The sequence below is a fragment of the Panthera tigris genome, chromosome D3, assembly GCF_018350195.1.
Source record: "Panthera tigris isolate Pti1 chromosome D3, P.tigris_Pti1_mat1.1, whole genome shotgun sequence".
Classification (NCBI taxonomy): Eukaryota; Metazoa; Chordata; class Mammalia; order Carnivora; family Felidae; genus Panthera; species Panthera tigris.
Window position 1 is genome coordinate 52,843,840 of NC_056671.1, and position 18,815 is coordinate 52,862,654.

Below are 18,815 nucleotides of genomic sequence, written 5' to 3' on the forward strand. Positions count from 1 at the left end.
GGGTGGCTCAGTCGGTTGAGCATCCGACTTCGGCTCAGGTCACGATCTCACGGTCCATGAGTTCGAGCCCCGCGTCGGGCTCTGTGCTGACAGCTCAGAGCCTGGAGCCTGTTTCTGATTCTGTGTCTCCCTCTCTCTCTGCCCCTCCCCTGTTCATGCTCTGTCTCTCTCTGTCTCAAAAATAAATAAAACGTTAAAAAAAATAAAAATAAAAATAAATAAATAGCTTTAAATTTTTTAAACGTTAAAAAAAAAATAAAAATAAAAATAAATAAATAGCTTTAAATTTTTTTTTAAAACGTTAAAAAAAAATAAAAATAAAAATAAATAAGTAGCTTTAAATTTTTTTTTTAACGTTTATTTATTTTTGAGACAGAGAGAGACAGAGCATGAACAGGGGAGGGGCAGAGAGAGAGGGAGACACAGAATCAGAAACAGGCTCCAGGCTCTGAGCTGTCAGCACAGAGCCCGACGCGGGGCTCGAACTCATGGACCGTGAGATCGTGACCTGAGCCGAAGTCAGACGCTCAACCGACTGAGCCACCCAGGTGCCCCTAAATAGCTTTAAAAAAATAATAGCAGCCTCCATGCCCCCAGACTTTCCTGTGACTTACTGAGAAATACTGTGATTTTAAAAAATGTGAACAAGATCTGAAATCAATACATCTCAAAGGAACATTAATCTAGAGACAAATACAAACATTTTTGTTTATATTATCCTTAATATAGTTACCTCAATTTCTCTATTTTTAAGATTTATTTTATTTCCCTTATTTTTTTAAACAATTTGTGGAGCTGATTAGGGCAATTTGACACATATGAAAGCAGAGTTCCACATATGACATCAAAGCATATTTCATAGGGTTTCTCTGAAATATATGAATCCATGCTATGGATATTATGTATATGAAGGGAGATAGAATGGTCAGTTACTTTAATTAGGCTTAAGACATTCTAGATTCATAGAATCCATCACCTTTAGTGAAAGATGCTGATTATTTTGTCTTTCAAGAAGGTATTACAGTATCTCAAACTGTGAACAAATATAGAAAGTAGGCACTTAAGAAGACATTCTAGAGTTTGCAGTGCCTCATGAGAGAGAGGAAAATCCCTTCCCAGGAGAACTTTGATCCCTGTCAGAAAAATCTGTCAGCTTCTTGGGGAAATTCCAAATACAGAAATTACCCCAAATTTCATAAAATTTCTAGAAACAAGAACTGTTGGTATATATGTGGTAACTCCCACACTAACCAATATCAGATAGAAACAGGGTCTGGTGAGACCAGAAACCAACTTGTGTAGCAATGTTATGTGACAGTGTGATATGAAATCACAGATAAAGTGGCTGGAAGAAATAATTGAGAAAATGTGAATATAGAAATGGGAGGGGTTTGTGTTGACTGTGTTTTAGAGTATCTTAACTCATTGTCATCAAGAAATAGGATCACTAAGGAGGAAAAGGGACTGGGTAAACTCACATAACAAGAGTTCATAAAGGAAAGGGAAGCAAAAGGCATTAAATGGAAACTCAGAAAGCTAGAAGTCTCCCATATGAGAAAAGGAATATAGCAGATTTAATTAAAGGGAGTTAAATTTCTAAAGAACAAGCATTAAGGTTTAGGACGAGACAGAAGATAATAAAAGCAATGATGCTCTCACCTCTCTACACTGTGCAATATGTTAACCACTGGCCACATGTGGTTATTTAAACTTAAATTAGCTATTAAATGGAGTTAAAAATTCAGTCATATTAGCTACATCTCAAATGCTCAGTAGCCACAGATGGGTAGTGACTACTGCACTGGATAGCACAGATAGAGAACACTTCCTTCCACGTTTCAGAAAGTTCCATTAGACAACACCGTTCTAAGGAGATGAAGATAGTAGGAAAGAGGAAAAGGCAGGGAAAGAAGTGAAGGGGGAGGAATGATGATTCATAAACTCCCTTTCCTACTTGTGCTTAATGTCACTCGTTCTCATGGGACAATCAGGAGAGCCACTGCTCTGCAACATTAAGGTTCTGTCACACCTCCTCTCCAGAGAGCTGCTGGAGAGATCACTGCCGACAAAGGCTCTAGGTGCCTGGGACTCTGGGAGTAGGGCTTTGAGTTAGGGGTGGAGCCAGGGTTGGGCCAGGGGAAAGGGCATTCAATGGATGAAGAGGGCCTGTGCATAGCCTAGCACCATGCCCAAAATTCAAGGTGGATAAAACATTCACTTGCCACTGAAAAGGTGAAAGAGAAGATCCTCTCATCTCTGGTGCTCAGTGAGTTTTCAGTCATTCACAGTCATACAATCCTACTACTAATATCTTGCTCAGACTAAGTCATAGGTCAACACTCACATTCTATCTTACTCCCCTAAGAGAAATTTGGCCTGAGACTATTCCTCTTATTTCATTTATTCATAACGATCAATTCTTATCAGTAGCATTCTTATTCACTGAAACTACATACAGGCATTGCATTTCCTTCTCTCTAAGCTCCATGAGGAATGGCATGAAATTTCAAACCACCATTGAGGGACCTTCTTTGCCACACATCTGTAATGAAATGACTGCATTTGGTAGAGCCTCGGACCCTCAGAGATATCCTCTCTTTCTGAGATATGCTTTGTGTCTTTTTGACCATAATCAACATCTTCTCAGCTGGATCTCTTGTTCCACACTGCCATTTCAAGATTTCCCACCACTCACGATATGTATACTATACGCTGCCAGGTGAAGAGAGCATAACCCAAGAACACTTTCAGTGTTGCCCTGTGAGAGTCACTATTTTCATAAATTCCAGGGCTGCCTTCAGTCTCCCATTTGCATGTGTGGGCAGCCATTTCTTCAGTGTATTCCCCATGTTCTAATTGGCTCGCTATCCAGATTCTTGGCTCTGTGCTTGGGACTCGTCATTGACTTTTCACCCACCTCACCTGCAGAGCAGCTCTCTCTGGATTTTCATTAGCATTTCAGGCAGTGATCTTCATTTGTAAAACTATTGACAAGATTTTAATTGGTGGTCTTGATTTTTACATTTAATCTGGCTTAGAGATATTTTAAATTTTGTTTTGCTACATTTGATAAGGGCAGAACCTTAAAAAGGGAAAAGTACTTGAGGAGAGAAGACACTCGGTTAGAGAGAAAAGAGAGGCTTCCTGGACTCCAGCTGTCTGCTTAAAGGGAACTGTGACATATGCAGAGGACCTTATAACAGTAAGTATCATAGTTTTGCTTGTTTGGATTAACACTTTTTAAAAAAATCCTCACTCTTAACATCAGCAAATTTTCTGTTTCTTTTACAATAACTTAAAAAAATGACTGAATATTTTCTAACATCCACTGAAATGGAAAGTTTATGATTTTTGACTCTGACCTGAAGGTTCTTACTATTATTAGTCTGAACCAGATAATCCTTTTTGAATAATATCAGCATCCAGACTACACTTGCCTGTTTAAGAGAGAAGCTTAAGCAGCTTATAAATAAAGCACAGGGAAAGCCCCTATCAAGTGTATAACTCTCCATACGTCTGATCATTTTAGATGCTTGACAGTGAAAGCCTTCATTAAAGAAGTGAATCTTCCAGCCCCACAGAGAGCTGCCTTTCAACTGGAAGAAGGGTGTGTCCCTAAGCTTTTACCTGGGAGCAATGATGATCTTGTCAAGCATTTCAGTGAGACCAGCCCAAGTTTTTAGGGTGGGGATCTAGACTGGTTATACGTACCTTCAGTTCTTCTCCCAGAGAAGGCAGAAACACCTCAAAGCCTGCATGTAAGAACATCTACTGAGAAATTATTTTAATCAGACACCAGCTGAGTGGGGGAAAGAAAAAGAACAGAGAAGAACAAACAAAACTCCCTTGGTCTTGGATGTAAGAGAACCCAGCTGCAATGGACTGGCACTTTGTTAGAACAGCTGCAGTGCTGTTCATTTTTCTGGTAAGTGGATTCTGTTAAAAAAACCCTCATAATCATGCTCATTGTGAACAAGTGAGAACTTTTTTAGAAAGTGTTATTTAGTGTTATTTCTAACCTAAACCCATTAAAAGTTTATGTTAATGACAAGGTGATTTTATGAACTAGATTTTTAAATAGTGTTTCTCTCCTTAATTGAAGACTCGAGCATATTAATGCATCAGTGTCAACTCACCCTATCACATCTCTGATACTGAAGTCAGTGCTAAGTCATGCCGGGAAAATACTGACTTTGGGGAGGTCTTATCGCTGCTCGATAGCATTTGGTTGTTCAAATTCCTTTTTGCAGGGGGGCTCTTAAACTAATATCACAGGTGTGTCCTGATTTTTACCCTAAACATTTTTCCATTCTTTGGGTAACTCTGCTGGCAAATTCACTATAAAAATAGGATACATATAAATTAAAAAGCATAGCAATTTGCGACTGGCCTCACAATCCAAACTGTCTCATTGGTTCCAGATATGTTTGGGATTCATAACACTAATATCAAAAGCCCCACACTGCTAAGCTATGATTTATTTAAAACATTTTTTAATGTCAAAAACCATGACAATCTGGGAGATTTGTAAATGATATAATAAGTGAAGGAATAGCTATAATTAAGGAGTGAGTATAATTATTATGATACTGGTTCTTACTACTGGAAAATCAGCAATGACTGATATGAAAGTTGTGTTTGATGGTCAGACAAATGTAATGAGATGTTTTATCACCGTCTCCTTCACACGTCATTAATTTTCTCTTTTTAGAGATAATAAAGATAACACTGAGTTGCTGCATCAAATTTCACTTCTGTTGGGAATTTTAAAATCAGAGTCTTTCTCACAGGAAGGTTAATGTTATCCAAAGAGGCAAGTGCCAGGCAAATCACCCTCCAATTTGGCAGCATATAGTCCTGTGGGTCATATTTGTTTCTACTTGCTTAAGTTTTGAACTGGATTGTTGGGTTTCTACAATAACAGGTCAGACCTTTGATTCAAACATGCTGGTTGGTCTGAATTCAGTTTATTAAGTAAAAGTGGTCATAGCAGTGGATTTGTTACGAATAAGCATCAATAAGCTGGTAGCTTTAGTTCCAAGCTGCCTTTAGAAGACTAGCCCTATTCCATGGAATTTTTAATGGATTTTTAGGATCAGTTAATATAATTTGGGATGAGTAAGGATTAATGAGCACTTGTATAGGAGCATCTGTGTATTGCCGAGTAATCAAATGTTTTTATTTTTTGTTTATTTTTAAATTTTTGCTGGCGACTATTCATTTTTGAGAGACAGCGTGAGTGGGGGAGGGGCAGAGAGAGAGAGGGAGGCACAGAATCCGAAACAGGCTCCAGGCTCTGAGCTATCAGCACAGAGCCCAATGTGGGGCTCAAACTCATGAACTCCGAGATCATGACCTGAGCCGAACTAAAATGCTTAACTGACTGATCCACTCAGGCGCCCCTCAAATATTTTTATTTTTAATTTCATTTAAATCTGATCCATTAAGGCCTATTACAGTTTAATTTGATTAGTTTATTCAGATGCTTATGTGCTTTCATTTAATGCATAATATACCTTATTTCTTTATTTTTATGATTATTTCTAATTAATTACATCCTATGAAACTCCTTTAAACAGTCATTGTCTAATTAGTCATTCTTCAGTAAAATGTATCATTTTATCAAAATCATGTATCCTCATTGACCTTTCTTCTTTGTAGAGACGTTTCTGGACATTTGTGCTTTATTTTCTGAATTTGGAAAGTTTTGGTTTTTTCTTTGTGGATTGTTTGTTTGTTGCTATATTTTACCTTGGAATCAGTTACAAATTTCTCATTTGTCTTATGAGATGTATTTCTCAAAGAACTTACTGCATAATGAATTAAAACATTTCTTTTTCCTGTTATTGTAACTTTTCTGGTAAAACATTTTGCTTTCTAGGGTTTGAAAAATCATAATTTATTCTTACGGCAGATTTTACCAGATGATCTGGATAAATATCCTTTGTAGTTATATAATCTATTTCTGCTACAAAATACTTTTGTTTTCCCCTGAAAATTAACTACCTTGATAGCAAATTCTTCTACTTAGCTTATGGCTAGCCTCACTATGAATGTATGCTCTCACCAGAAAAAAAAAAGAAAAAAAAAAAAGAAAGGAAAAAAATCTATGTGAAGTCTTTATTCTTCTCCATTCAAAGTCTAGAATAAGTAAAAATCTACAGTAGAGAGCATACTTAGGCAATTTTAAAAAGCTTTAAGACATTTTTTAATGTTTATTTATTTTTGAGAGAGACAGACTATGAGTGGGGGAGGGGCAGAGAGAGAGGGAGACAGAATCCAAAGCAGGCTCCAGGCTCTGAGCTGTCAGTACAAAGCGCAATGCAGGACTCGAACTCACAAACAGAGATCAGGACCCAAGCCAAAGTTGGACGCTTAACTGACTGAGCCACCCAGGTGCCCCAAAACCTTTAAGACATTTAAACAGGCAATATATTTAATGCAAATCCATTTGTGAGCTGAGCAACCATCTGTTTATGTGTATTTTGTGTAGTCTGTTTAATATACCTTTTAGACCTTGTTCAGATTAGTGGGTTACATCAGGGAGAAGAAAGCTGAAGAATCTGCTCTTACAACAAGCAAGACTGCCACACCACTATTCCATTATTTAGACAAGCCGCCTAGACAGGCAATGGCTTATACCTGTTAACATTCTGCAAGCCAAAGAAATGCTATTGACCCCTCATTTATTGTTCTTTCTTTTCTGTTTCCATGAAGTTAGTGCATTGTTGGGGGGCGGGGGGAGGAGGAGGTATATGGAATATATTCTAGGCTAGAGAACAATGTTGCCTATGTACCAAATACAAGAGATCTCTGTGAATGGTTGTGACAATAAGAAAATGTATGGCAGGGCCACTGTAGGAAAGTAAAATAGAACCAGTAGACTTTCTATAGTTCTAATGATTTCTGAAAATTACTTGCAACTTTGCCAGATTCAATTAGTCAACACAAATCAATACAAATCTCAAGGCGTCAAATTCTATAGAGGCAAAACTTCTGCAACTCACACTCAAAGAACAAATACGCCTATCTTTATCAATTACCAAGAATAACCCAATTTGCACAGCTTATAATACCAGCCTGGCTGCTGCTCTTTCCATGGTTACTATTTCCTTTCAAAAGAAAACCTCTGACCACCTGATAACCCTGCTCCACAATTTGAACTTAGCTGAAATCATTTGGAATATAAGCAGGAGTTTTTCAGAGTATTTCTCAGCACAGGCTAAAATACACAGAAAACAATACATATTTTATTACATAGTTCATCAACTTATTTGAACTGGACATCTTCAATTCCCGTAATTGTGTTCACTGATGCATAAAGCAAGAGAAGGATTAACAAACTAGTACAGACCAAACAGAAGACAAGCAAAAGAGAGGATTCTTCATGCTTTCTTGTGCATATAGTGATTTACAGTGATATATATTATGGATAATTGTACATCAGTAAAATATTTTATAGAAAATGGAAATATTTCTGTTCACCTGCTCAGTAAGATTTACAAATTCTATTTAAGGAAAATAATTTCCATTTACACAGTGTTCTTGACTGTGGATTTAGGATCAGAGTCTTCTTGCACCTTTGTGAAAACAGGGACTGCAAGTTTATCATCATTTAATTAGTTTGAGTTGCCAAAGAGGATAAACATTTTGCCATGCCTGATTTAGGTAACAGAAGAACCTGAAGCACCGAGAATGCTATCTCAATAAATTTGAAGGTTTGGCCCGCAAGGGACAAGATTCACCTATTTAATAAGTCTTATGAATATAGAAAAAAACACTCTTGTGTATACCCAGAGTACTTAGTTTCTGATAACTCTGTCCACTCTACATTCTTCAAGGACATTGGTGCTGAGTATTCCCATGTCCAAACATGCATTGCCTAACGAAAAGGCAGAAAGTATGCTCATCACTGTAGTTATTTATTATGCTTCCATCAGTGAGGGAACGCCCTTGCAGAGTGCTGGGACAGGCCACTCTTGTTGGTTATGCTTGCTATGCAAATTCCTTTAATGGATTTAGGCAGGTTGAATTAGTTTAAGTGCCATTGGCTGCTGATTTATATTCTCAATTGGTCTACGAGAATAGGGTGCAGCCTTTTATACTTGCCTAATGAAAAACCACATCTCCACAAAATAATGGTTGTCTGTTGCTCATAAAACTACTTGACTGTAAGTTATTTGAGGGCAGATTCTGTGTCTGATTTACTTTTGGATCCTTCATAATGCCCTTGCACCATAATGCAAGATTGCTCAATAGATGTTCAATTACACAAAGCAAGAGCATCCAAAGGCATTTGTGGGATAATTGATATTTTTCTTTCCCTACACATTCCAAAAAAATCAAGAAATTAAACATGGAAACAATCAGGTTGAATTTCCCCCAACACTTAGTTCTATGGTGTTTTATTACATTTACTTTACATTTCACCTAAAGTTTACTATCGTATTTTTAGAGCTTATGCCCTTTAAAAGACTTAATCCAGCCTTGGATCCCCATAATACACATTTGATACAAATCTATCAAATAAATAAATAAACCAATGAACAAATAAGAGAAATCAACCTATGAAGGTGTTGTCAACTCCAAACTGATAGTAATACAAAGACACAAGAGGAGGTTTATCGAAAGAAGCAAATTATTATATTTTAGCTTTGTCTCAGGTTCATCCTTGGGATGTAATATACAGTTATCCGATACATTAGCAGTTCATGCTTAATGACTAACAAGTGGCTATGGAAGACAACCTCCCAATTATTATATATGAGAGGTTTCCTTGTAGAAATCACTTAATACTTTCAAGACCATTTTATTATTTGCAAAGAAATGTAAACCTCACTATCAAAAGAAGAAAACTAAAAATGTATTCATTTCTAAGTGAATTTCCATCACAAGCCTCCACAGCACATATTTCCAATTTATTTAGGAATCCAAAGTACTCTGACAGAAAACCACCTTATCCTTACTGTATGGACACGGTCTAGATCAATCAGACGATTTTCTTCAACTTCCTCTCATAGTCTATTGACTTTAATCTCTGATCTTTTCTCTTCCTTCGTCTCTTCCTTCGTCTGCGTTCAGAGCCCTTTTTTTTTTGCCTATTCCCTCCTGCTCTCTCCATTACACTTCTACCAACTAATTTCTTTTTGAACCTCTCTCTCAAATCAAAATCTATTTTCTTCACCTTCAAAAATCCATTTCTCCCTCTCCCAGAATATTTCCTTGGACACCACATCTAATTCTATGATACCATTTTTGTTTCCTTTTATAAACAAATCACCCAGGAAAGTGGCCATCTTTACGTTCTCTTCCCCTCCATCTTATTCCCTAATCCTTTCAGTCAGGAGGGACCTGTTCCATCCAGCCGGAAGGATTCTCCTGAAGGTCACAGGCATTCTCAGGATTCACTTTGCTCAAGTCTTTTATGCCACCTGACACTTGTTCACATCCGATCTCTCCTTCATTTCTCTCTTCCTTTGACATCTGTGACACTGCATTATATTTTCTTCCCATTTCTTTGGCTATTTCTCTTCTCTTTTTCTTTGTCACTTGTTTCTGTCACTGTTCCCTATTCCATCAATGTAGGAATTCCCCTAGTTTCACGCTCAGCCACAGGCTGTTTCTTTGTTGTATTTCCTCTTTTGGGTCTTCAAATTCTCCCATGATTTAAACTGCCCTACCCAAGCAGATGTCCCTCAAATCTGTGTATGTGGCCTGAACTACTGTTCATGGTGCTGATACGTATATCAAATTGCTAAGCACCTTCACCCGACCATTTCTCTAGCATCTCAAAATCAATGTATTCTAACCTGATCAATTCTGCAACTGCCTTGCCCCTCATCTCTTGGTTTAAAATGGCCATCATTTGGGTGGAGGGGCGGTGCCTGGTGGCTCTGTCAGTTGAGTGTCCAACTTCAGCTCAGGCCATGGTCTTGCAGTTCGTGAGTTCGAGCCCCGTGTCAGGCTCTGTGCTAACAAACAGCTCAGAGCCTGGAGCCTGCTTCAGATTCTGTATCTCTCTCTCTCTCTCCCCCTCCCCTGCTCATGCTCTGCCTCTCTCTGTCTCTTAAAATAAATAAATGTTAAAAAAAAAATTTTTTTTTAAATGGCCATCATTTCAGCTTCTTCCTTCTCTTGACTCTCAGACCTTGTCATATTCAACCATGTGGAATCTCTCTCTTGATCTTTCTGGTCCGTTACCACTGCCACTGCTCCTATTCGGCTTCGGCTCTTCCTCATCTCTGGCCTGATTTGATGTGGAACACTCCACTGCTTGTGGCCTATAATCCTGTCTCTTGCCACCACCTGTGGTCAGAGTAATCTTTTAAACCCACAATTTTATCATGCCTTTTCCGTGATCAAAAAACTTTGATATTTTCCAACTGCACACAGAGATTTAGTGTTAGAACTGGAAAGGTAACCATATATAATTTAGTCTACCCCTGTCATTTTGAAAATGAGAAAACTAAGGCTTAGAGAATTTGGGAAGTACATTGAAAGCGTTCTGACTCTACCAAGTGCTCTTTTTATCTCATTATTTTGCCTTTGAACATCCAGTAGTGACTTCGTTTCAGCATTTATTCTAGACACTGAGCAAAAGACAATAAGGCTATGTCAACACAACATATTTTTAAGCAGACTTGGCAGTTTTTAATTACTGATTCAATTGAGAGGCTGACACTATGGTGAAACTTACTTGGTCTTCTGCCTAAATTGCCTCTCATGGGAAAAAGAATGACCCAGCTTCATAAAGCTGGAAGGTTTGTTAGTCATCTGGCATAGTTCTCCAAAACAAACAGTAGGCTCTGACACTGCAGTGTGGTCAGGGAAGTGCAAGACAGATAACAGATGCCTACACACTTCTGTAGCTATGAAGAAACGGCTTCCAAATAGACAAATAAGGCATCTCCACACCCCCATTCCACACCCACAAATGAGAGAGAAAAGAGTGCCCATGAGTTCACAGGTAGCAAAAAGTAACATCATCTTAATTCTGCACCCGCAAGGGACTCTATACTAACTTTTCAGTTACTTGTCCAAACCATTTGGGCCATCTACTTTTTTCTGCCCAGAATCACTATTATTATTGTTATTATTATACATAAATATTCCTAATCATAAGGCTAATATGAGATTAGATTAAAATCAGAATGTTTTGACTTCTCAAAGTTGTAACGTCAATTCATTGCAGTATGTTGTATTTAGTAATTTAGTTGGAACAGGCTATCTTATATTTTATTGTAAAACCCACACCTCAAGCACAAATTTACGCTGAATTGTTGTGGAGGGTATTTAGCCATAAATTAATGTCCAAAACTCAATTTCCTCACCTGTAAAATAGAGATAATTAAATTATAGTATTGACCACATGTTATTTCTGAAGATTGAACGCATGGATTTCTCTAAATATGTTGTCTAGTAATTAGTCACCATTCAGTGAATTGTAACAGTGATAATAATAATCAACATTAAAAATAATACACAATGAATATATCAGTCCTATAAAAAAATTATCTCTTTACACTACTCTTATTAACCAAAAAATACATATTTTCCTGAAGTATCATTTATAATAATTTTTAACAACAGGTACTTAGAAAGCAAAATTTTATTTTTATCTAGTGGTGAGACTGAAACTATAAAAAGTAATTTACTATATTTTAAAATTACTACTATTAGTATATTATAATGGAGCTATAATTTCTTTTATCAATGATACAGATGAAATCTAATCATAATAATAATTTTCATACTTTGCAATTCTGAAAAAATTGAAATAGAAGTTGAAAATTTCTTATTTAGAGAGAAATAAACACAAGGGTTTACACCAACTTTAATGATTCTAAGTGCAAGTTAAAACTTAATAAATGCAACTAGCCTTCAAATACACTAAGTTTTTAGATAGGTATTTTACTATGTCTTAAGTATATTGATATTTTTTTTAACATTTATTTATTTTTGAGACAGGGAGAGACAGCATGAACGGGGGAGGGTCAGAGAGAGGGAGACACAGAATCTGAAACAGGCTCCAGGCTCTGAGCTGTCAGCACAGAGCCTGACGCGGGGCTCGAACTCACAGACTGCGAGATCATGACCTGAGCCGAAGTCGGATGCTTAACCGACTGAGCCACCCAGACGCCCCAAGTATATTGATATATTAAACTTAACATATAAGTGTCTGTCTTTTTAGAAATGTTTTAGGGTTTTAGAGAAAAGTAATTTAAATTATCCTGATCTTTCACTTACAAATCATATGTAACGAGGGGCGCCTGGGTGGCGCAGTCGGTTAAGCGTCCGACTTCAGCCAGGTCACGATCTCGCGGTCCGTGAGTTCGAGCCCCGCGTCAGGCTCTGGGCTGATGGCTCGGAGCCTGGAGCCTGTTTCCGATTCTGTGTCTCCCTCTCTCTCTGCCCCTCCCCCGTTCATGCTCTGTCTCTCTCTGTCCCAAAAATAAATAAAAAAAAAAACGTTGAAAAAAAAAAAATTAAAAAAAAAAAACAAAAAACAAATCATATGTAACGATTGAGGCCAGAGCCAAAACGAGGCAGAGCTCTGCCTAAGTAGTTGTTTGTTGGACAGGGAAATTACTTAAATCTGAAGAAGAGACTAATGGAAACTGCTACCCACTAATTTGTCCCTAAATGCCTGCAATTTCTTCTTGCTATGGGAAGATGCATTTATATCACTTTTTTTTTTTTTTTTTTTTTTTTTAGTGTTAGCATGAAACATCAAACAGGAACTCATTTTACAGAGGAAAGAAATTCTTTGCTTTTATCGTAGGCCTATTTATTCTCATATCTCAAAGCAAATATACCATCTTAAGACTTTCAAAAACACTTGAGGGGCACCTGGGTGGCTCAGTCGGTTAAGCTTCCTTGGCTCAGGTCATGATCTCACTGTCTGTGAGTTCGAGCCCCACGTTGGGCTCTGTGCTGACAACTCAGAGCCTGGAGCCCGCTTCAGATTCTCTGTCTCCCTCTCTCTCTGCCCCTCCCCTGCTCATGCGCTCTCTCTCTCTCTCTCTCTCTCTCTCTCTGTCTCTCCCAAAAATAAATAAAGATTTTTTAAAAAATAAAAAATAAATAAAAATAAAAACACTTGAAAATCTCCCATTTAGGATTAGAATGTGAAGGAGCAAATATTCTGAAACTTTTCAGATACTTCCTGTTTCATATCCTTTCCTCACTCCAAAACATTTTATTTTCTATTCCATCTATGACTAGTCAGATCCTGAAACTATAGTCAAAAGTTTAAGTATCATACCTTACTGTTGAATATCACTGAACAGCATTAGAGTATCTCTAGCTTTTCAGGCACAAGATTTACTAAGAAAGCCTAAATTTCCAACGCTCACTCCTCCTGGGTTCAATGTCCTAGCTCATATGATAATGAGTATCTGCGTAGGTGAAGAATGAAAAAGAGGTTAAAAAATAAAAGAAATTAAAAAGAAGAAAAGCATAACCAAAAAGTAAAAACAAAATGAAAAGGAATCCACAGTATCATCACAAGACCTGAGAGTTAAGAAAGATCCATCTGCTATCCAGAATGATAAAATAATTCTAATGACTCACAAGACTTGTTTGATTTTTTTTAAATGATTGGATAACATGAATTATAAAGCACTTAATTAAAAATTAACTGTTGTGATTATATTGTTTTCTTATAGGTGGTGGTGGAAGTTAACAGTGAATTTCGAATCCAGGTAATATACAGCAAATCTATTTTTTTCCAAATTAAAAATTGAGAAAATGGTTTGGGAGTCACAACATATTTTCCAAAGAAAATTCACCCGTATAAGTAAAATGAATGTTATGCTAAAATTAATAGATTATCAAAAATTTTTCCCAATTAAACATCCTCTCTGACATTACAATACCCTCTCCTCCAAAACCTTCAGTGGAGTGAGAATTCTGAATAAAAGTTAATAGATACTACTACTTTATCCTGCCCATTCAAGGTAAGAGATTACAACACCAAAAATGGCACCATCAAGTGGCATTCAATCAGGAGGCAAAAACGTGAATGGATCAAGTTCGCTGCAGCCTGTCGTGAAGGTGAAGACAATTCAAAGAGGAACCCAATTGCCAAAGTAAGTATCCACCCCAAAGCATAGAATCGAAAGTCAGAATGGATGGGGTGGTTAAAGCTCAAAAGAAAATGCCTTTTAAATATTTTATGAGTATAAATCACCAAGAAGTTATAACACAAAACAGAATTATAGTCACTTAGATTATGAAAACTGAACCACTAAAAGGATAAATTAAGAAATTTAGGCACATGGGTAAACAAACATTGACTAACCTCATTGGTAAAATAAATACAAGTGACCATATGTTACCCAAATTCTAGGTAGAAAAATATAGTGATTTAAATTTTTTTTTAACATTTTTTATTTATTTTGAGAGGCAGAGAGAGACAGAGCACGAGCAGGGGTGGGGCAGAGAGAGGGAGACACAGAATCGGAAGCAGACTCCAGGCTCTGAGTTGTAAGCACAGAGTCCCAAATGGGGTTTAAACCCATGAACCATGAGATCATGACCTGAGCCAAAATCAGTCACTTAACTGACTGAGCCACAATGCGCCCCCAAAAATATAGTGATTTAAATAATGAATTTAACACTCAGCATACTCAGAGGGACTATTTCAATGTGTATTCTTTCTGCCTTGATTGATTAGAATTGAATACCTACTTTTGGCTTTTTAAGTAAGAATTCACAATGCACTCTCTTTCATATTCTCTTGTATATCTTCCTTTGTACAAAGACACACACACACACACACACACTCATAAATACATCCCCACACACAGATTCACAGACAAAAATATATATACATACATAAACACATATACAAATATACACACATTCAGATAGATGTACAGACTCCCCAGTTAGAGTTGCATAGAGTCCTATAATATTTTATTTCAAAGAAAGAATCCCAGTTTCTACAAGTCATTTATTTGGGATGATCTCCTTACTTTTCTGATATCACATCCTCCCCATTTTCAGAATTAAGAACTTCTACAAAGCGTCAGATAACTCTTGTTACCTACATAAATCTACTTCAAATTCTCTTCTGAAACTTTACATTTAAAAAACATTTTGAATCAGGAGACCAAAGTTATATGATGACAACATTGCTAAACTCCTTGAGAGGGCAAGGAGTTCCCTACTCTAGAGCCAGTGCTAGCACAGAACCTGAAAATAACACAGACAATTGTAAATGTTGAATGAATGAATGAATGAATGAATGAATGGTGACTGCATAGTCCTGCATTTATTAAGGTGATATTTTATTATTTTCTTATTTGGTAGAAATGGAATTGAATTTCTTTTATTACACTGCCAGTTATTATGGAAAATACTACAGCTATAACTAGAAAAATATCTATTTCCAGCATTTCCCAAAAGAAAACAGGTACTCACATTGAATAGTTCTTGGGAAAGATGGCTGTTGTTTATCAAACATAACACTTTCTATTTGCTCTCTGTAATATTTTCACCTGTGCTCTCTCTGCAGATTCACTCAGATTGTGCTGCAAACCAGCAAGTTACATACCGCATCTCTGGAGTAGGAATTGATCAGCCACCTTATGGAATCTTCATTATTAATCAAAAAACTGGTGAAATTAATATAACATCCATAGTTGATCGAGAGGTCACCCCTTTTTTCATTGTAAGTGGGCTCCATGTAATACATATGTTCAGGCTCAAATTATTTTTGGAATACCTTAAGCTCAGATCATTTGATTTGATTTCAGGAATCCCAATATGAGACATTTTTGATTGTCTCAATTCATGAGCATCTCATGACCCAACAGAACCAAAGTAAGATTAGGAGAAATGCCTTTATAAAATGCCTTACCAAAAATGTTAGCCTCTGGTCTGTCTCCAGTGGCAAGCTAGAATATTTGTTTGGGAGGGCAAGTACCTAACTCTTACTCCTTTTTTTTAAATATTTTTTTAATATTTTTATTTATTCTTGAGAGAGAGCAAGACAGAATGAGAGCAGGGGAGGGACAGAGAGAGAGGGAGACACAGAATCCGAAGCAGGCTCCAGGCTCTGGGCTGTCAGCACAGAGCCCGACGCGGAATTGAACTCACAAACCATGAGATCATGACCTGAGCCTGAGTCAGACGCTTAACTGACCGAGCCACCCAGGTGCCCCCTTATTTCTTTTTCTTTAATTCAGTTGAGAATAATTGCTTCTCTTTAACTCTAATCCTGAGAGATTATTTTTGAGTTACTAAGGGAGCCTTTTCTGAATAAACATACTTTATTATAAATTCACATTGCTCAGTCTCACCTGAGCTCAGAACGTGCTTTGGAAATACTCTAATCCATCCTTAACTGAATCACACTTCCATTCTTGAGAGTGGCTGGGACAAAAGTCCAAACCCTCAGCTTCATTTGCACTTTAAGCAGCTGACCTGATGACCAACTTCGCTAAAAATTGTGAAGCCTTCTGTCAAACATTCCCACAATTAATTCTCTCTCCCCCAGCTCAGAAATGTTCTGCATTAAATCCAAAAATAAAATTAATTTTCTGCTTTTTCCCCAGAGTTTATCCCCAAGATATCCATTGTTCCATAATTATCTGTTTCTTCAAGAACCTTATTCTATCAACTTTGTTTTCATCTCTCTTCTGCTTTCTCCATTGGCTGCTTCCATGTCCATTTATCATCATGATCAACACTTGTTAATACTTAAAATGAAAAGGAAATAAAGAAAACCTTCCTTGATCTTGTAAGCTCACTCGGTTAAAGCCCCTTCAATCCAGGGGTGCCTGGGGTCCAACTTGATTTCTGCTCAGGTCATGATCTCACGGCTTGTGAGATCGAGACCCACAAGGGGCTCTGTGCTGTCAGTTCTGAGACTGCTTGGGATTCTCTCTCTCCCTCTGTCTGCCCCTCCCCCACTCGTGCTCCCTTGCACTCTGTCTCTCTCTCAAAATAAATAAATAAACATGAAAAAATCCCCATCAACCCATGTGCCCAAACACCTTCAAACAGTAATGGATGTTTGTGCTTTCAGTCACACTGCCTGTTTGTACTCCTTAGGCTACTTCAATTCCTTAGCCTTCTATTCCAAATCTATACTCCTGCCTTACCTCTGACAATGTTTACTCACAAAACCTCTGAGTCACCATGCCAACCTATTAGCTTTTCTTGAAGCACAATGCATTTTTATATGATATACCACATGGGTAAAATAGCATCCATTATACTTATGTACACTTCATATATGAATAATAACAATAACAGCAGCTACAATAATAATACAGACACCCACATAGTCACCACTTAAGCTTACCAAATACTCCCTTTCTTTGATGCCTCCTTTACCCCATCCTCCAAGCCAATAGCCCTGACTCCTAATTTCAAATAATGCATTTTCATTACTCTGCTTCTTTCCTCCATAAAACCCTTTGCTTGGAACATCTTGCCAATTCCCAGTTCCACTTGCTGAAATTCTCCTTCAAGATCTCTCTCAATAATTACATCCCCCTATAATGTTACAGTATGTTAAATCTTCTTCTAAATAACTTATCATGTTACCTTTTCTCAAATGGTATTTTGAGTTTGTGTTTGCCTCCCCTTATTGATTCTAAGTACTGCTTGCATCTACCTTCTGTAGCAAATAATAGGTCTTATTTTTTTTTTTTTTTGGTTACCCACAACACCTAGCATAGTGTCCAAACAAAATAAAAACTTAGTAAGTATCTGTTGCACCAAATAATTATTCTTATCTTCTCCCCTAGATCTATTGCCGGGCTCTGAATTCCATGGGTCAAGATTTAGAGAGGCCTCTCGAGCTCAGAGTCAGGGTTTTGGATATAAATGACAACCCTCCAGTATTTTCTATGTCTACTTTTCTGGGACAAATAGAAGAAAATTCTAATGCAAGTAAGTAATTCATTTTATGAAGTAAACAAGAATATACTGACTTCCAGATCACTCTTCACAGCCAAGCAACGAGAGGCCAACCTATGTGAAGGTACTACGTCATCATGAATGTAAAAGATTAAGTATAGAAAAGCAACCAGAACAGAAAAGCACGAGAAGTCTCCATAATGGCTTCCCTTTAACTATGGAAGTAGCTCCAATCTGGCACACACAAGAAACAACTCCAAAGAAATGAGAAGGGTCTTCTCATGTAACTCATGCACCAGCTCAATTGTAGACCCCTTGGGAGAAATCCCAAAAGTACTTTGTACGGTGGTGGCAAGGGCACTGGGAGAATTTAGCCTCCCAGCCCAGCTGTTCTGAAGGGCAAATCTCATCCATTTCTGTTCATGCTGCCTTTTTTTTTTTTGTTAACCTACTTTCAAGTCGTTAGTAGAAATCACTTCCAGGCCATCTATTTTGTGACCACAATCTTCAAGAGTTTTTGTTGACAGTAAATAAACACAAAGCAAAACTTGTTTTCCCTTTTTATATATGATGTCATAAATATAGGTTTTCCTTGCTTTTTACTCAAATTACTTATTTTATGTATTTGGAATGTACTATAACCTTAACCTTGTTTGGCCCCTTCATGCATAGTGAAAGCTGATGGTCCCAAGTGGTTAGTTACGGGGCACCAGAAAACCTATAAACTTGGTAGAGCATTTATTTGTAAGAGTTTTGACTATCTGAAGGTATAATGTCCTCCTCATGGATTACTGTAAATGGCAACATTTTAACTGCCAAATATTGAGTCACTTGGGAAAACTAACTGTCTAGCACACCAGGGAAGATTGTCCTAAATATATTTAAAACAGCAGTGATGATTTCTCATTTAAATTCAAAACTTCAACTCACCATAGTTACTT

At 37.3% G+C, this 18,815-nt stretch overlaps 1 protein-coding gene across 1 annotated transcript in view; it reads left to right on the forward strand.

The window, feature by feature from the left end:
• The window catches only part of DSG1 (desmoglein 1), a 59,045-nt gene that overhangs the window by 19,987 nt on the left and 20,243 nt on the right, over positions 1–18,815 (forward strand). Inside the window, exons 3-6 of the mRNA XM_042961569.1 lie at positions 13,668–13,703; positions 13,959–14,090; positions 15,521–15,676; positions 17,763–17,907. Of these exons, the coding sequence (XP_042817503.1) occupies positions 13,668–13,703; positions 13,959–14,090; positions 15,521–15,676; positions 17,763–17,907 (469 nt within the window). The remainder of the gene's footprint in view (positions 1–13,667; positions 13,704–13,958; positions 14,091–15,520; positions 15,677–17,762; positions 17,908–18,815) is intronic.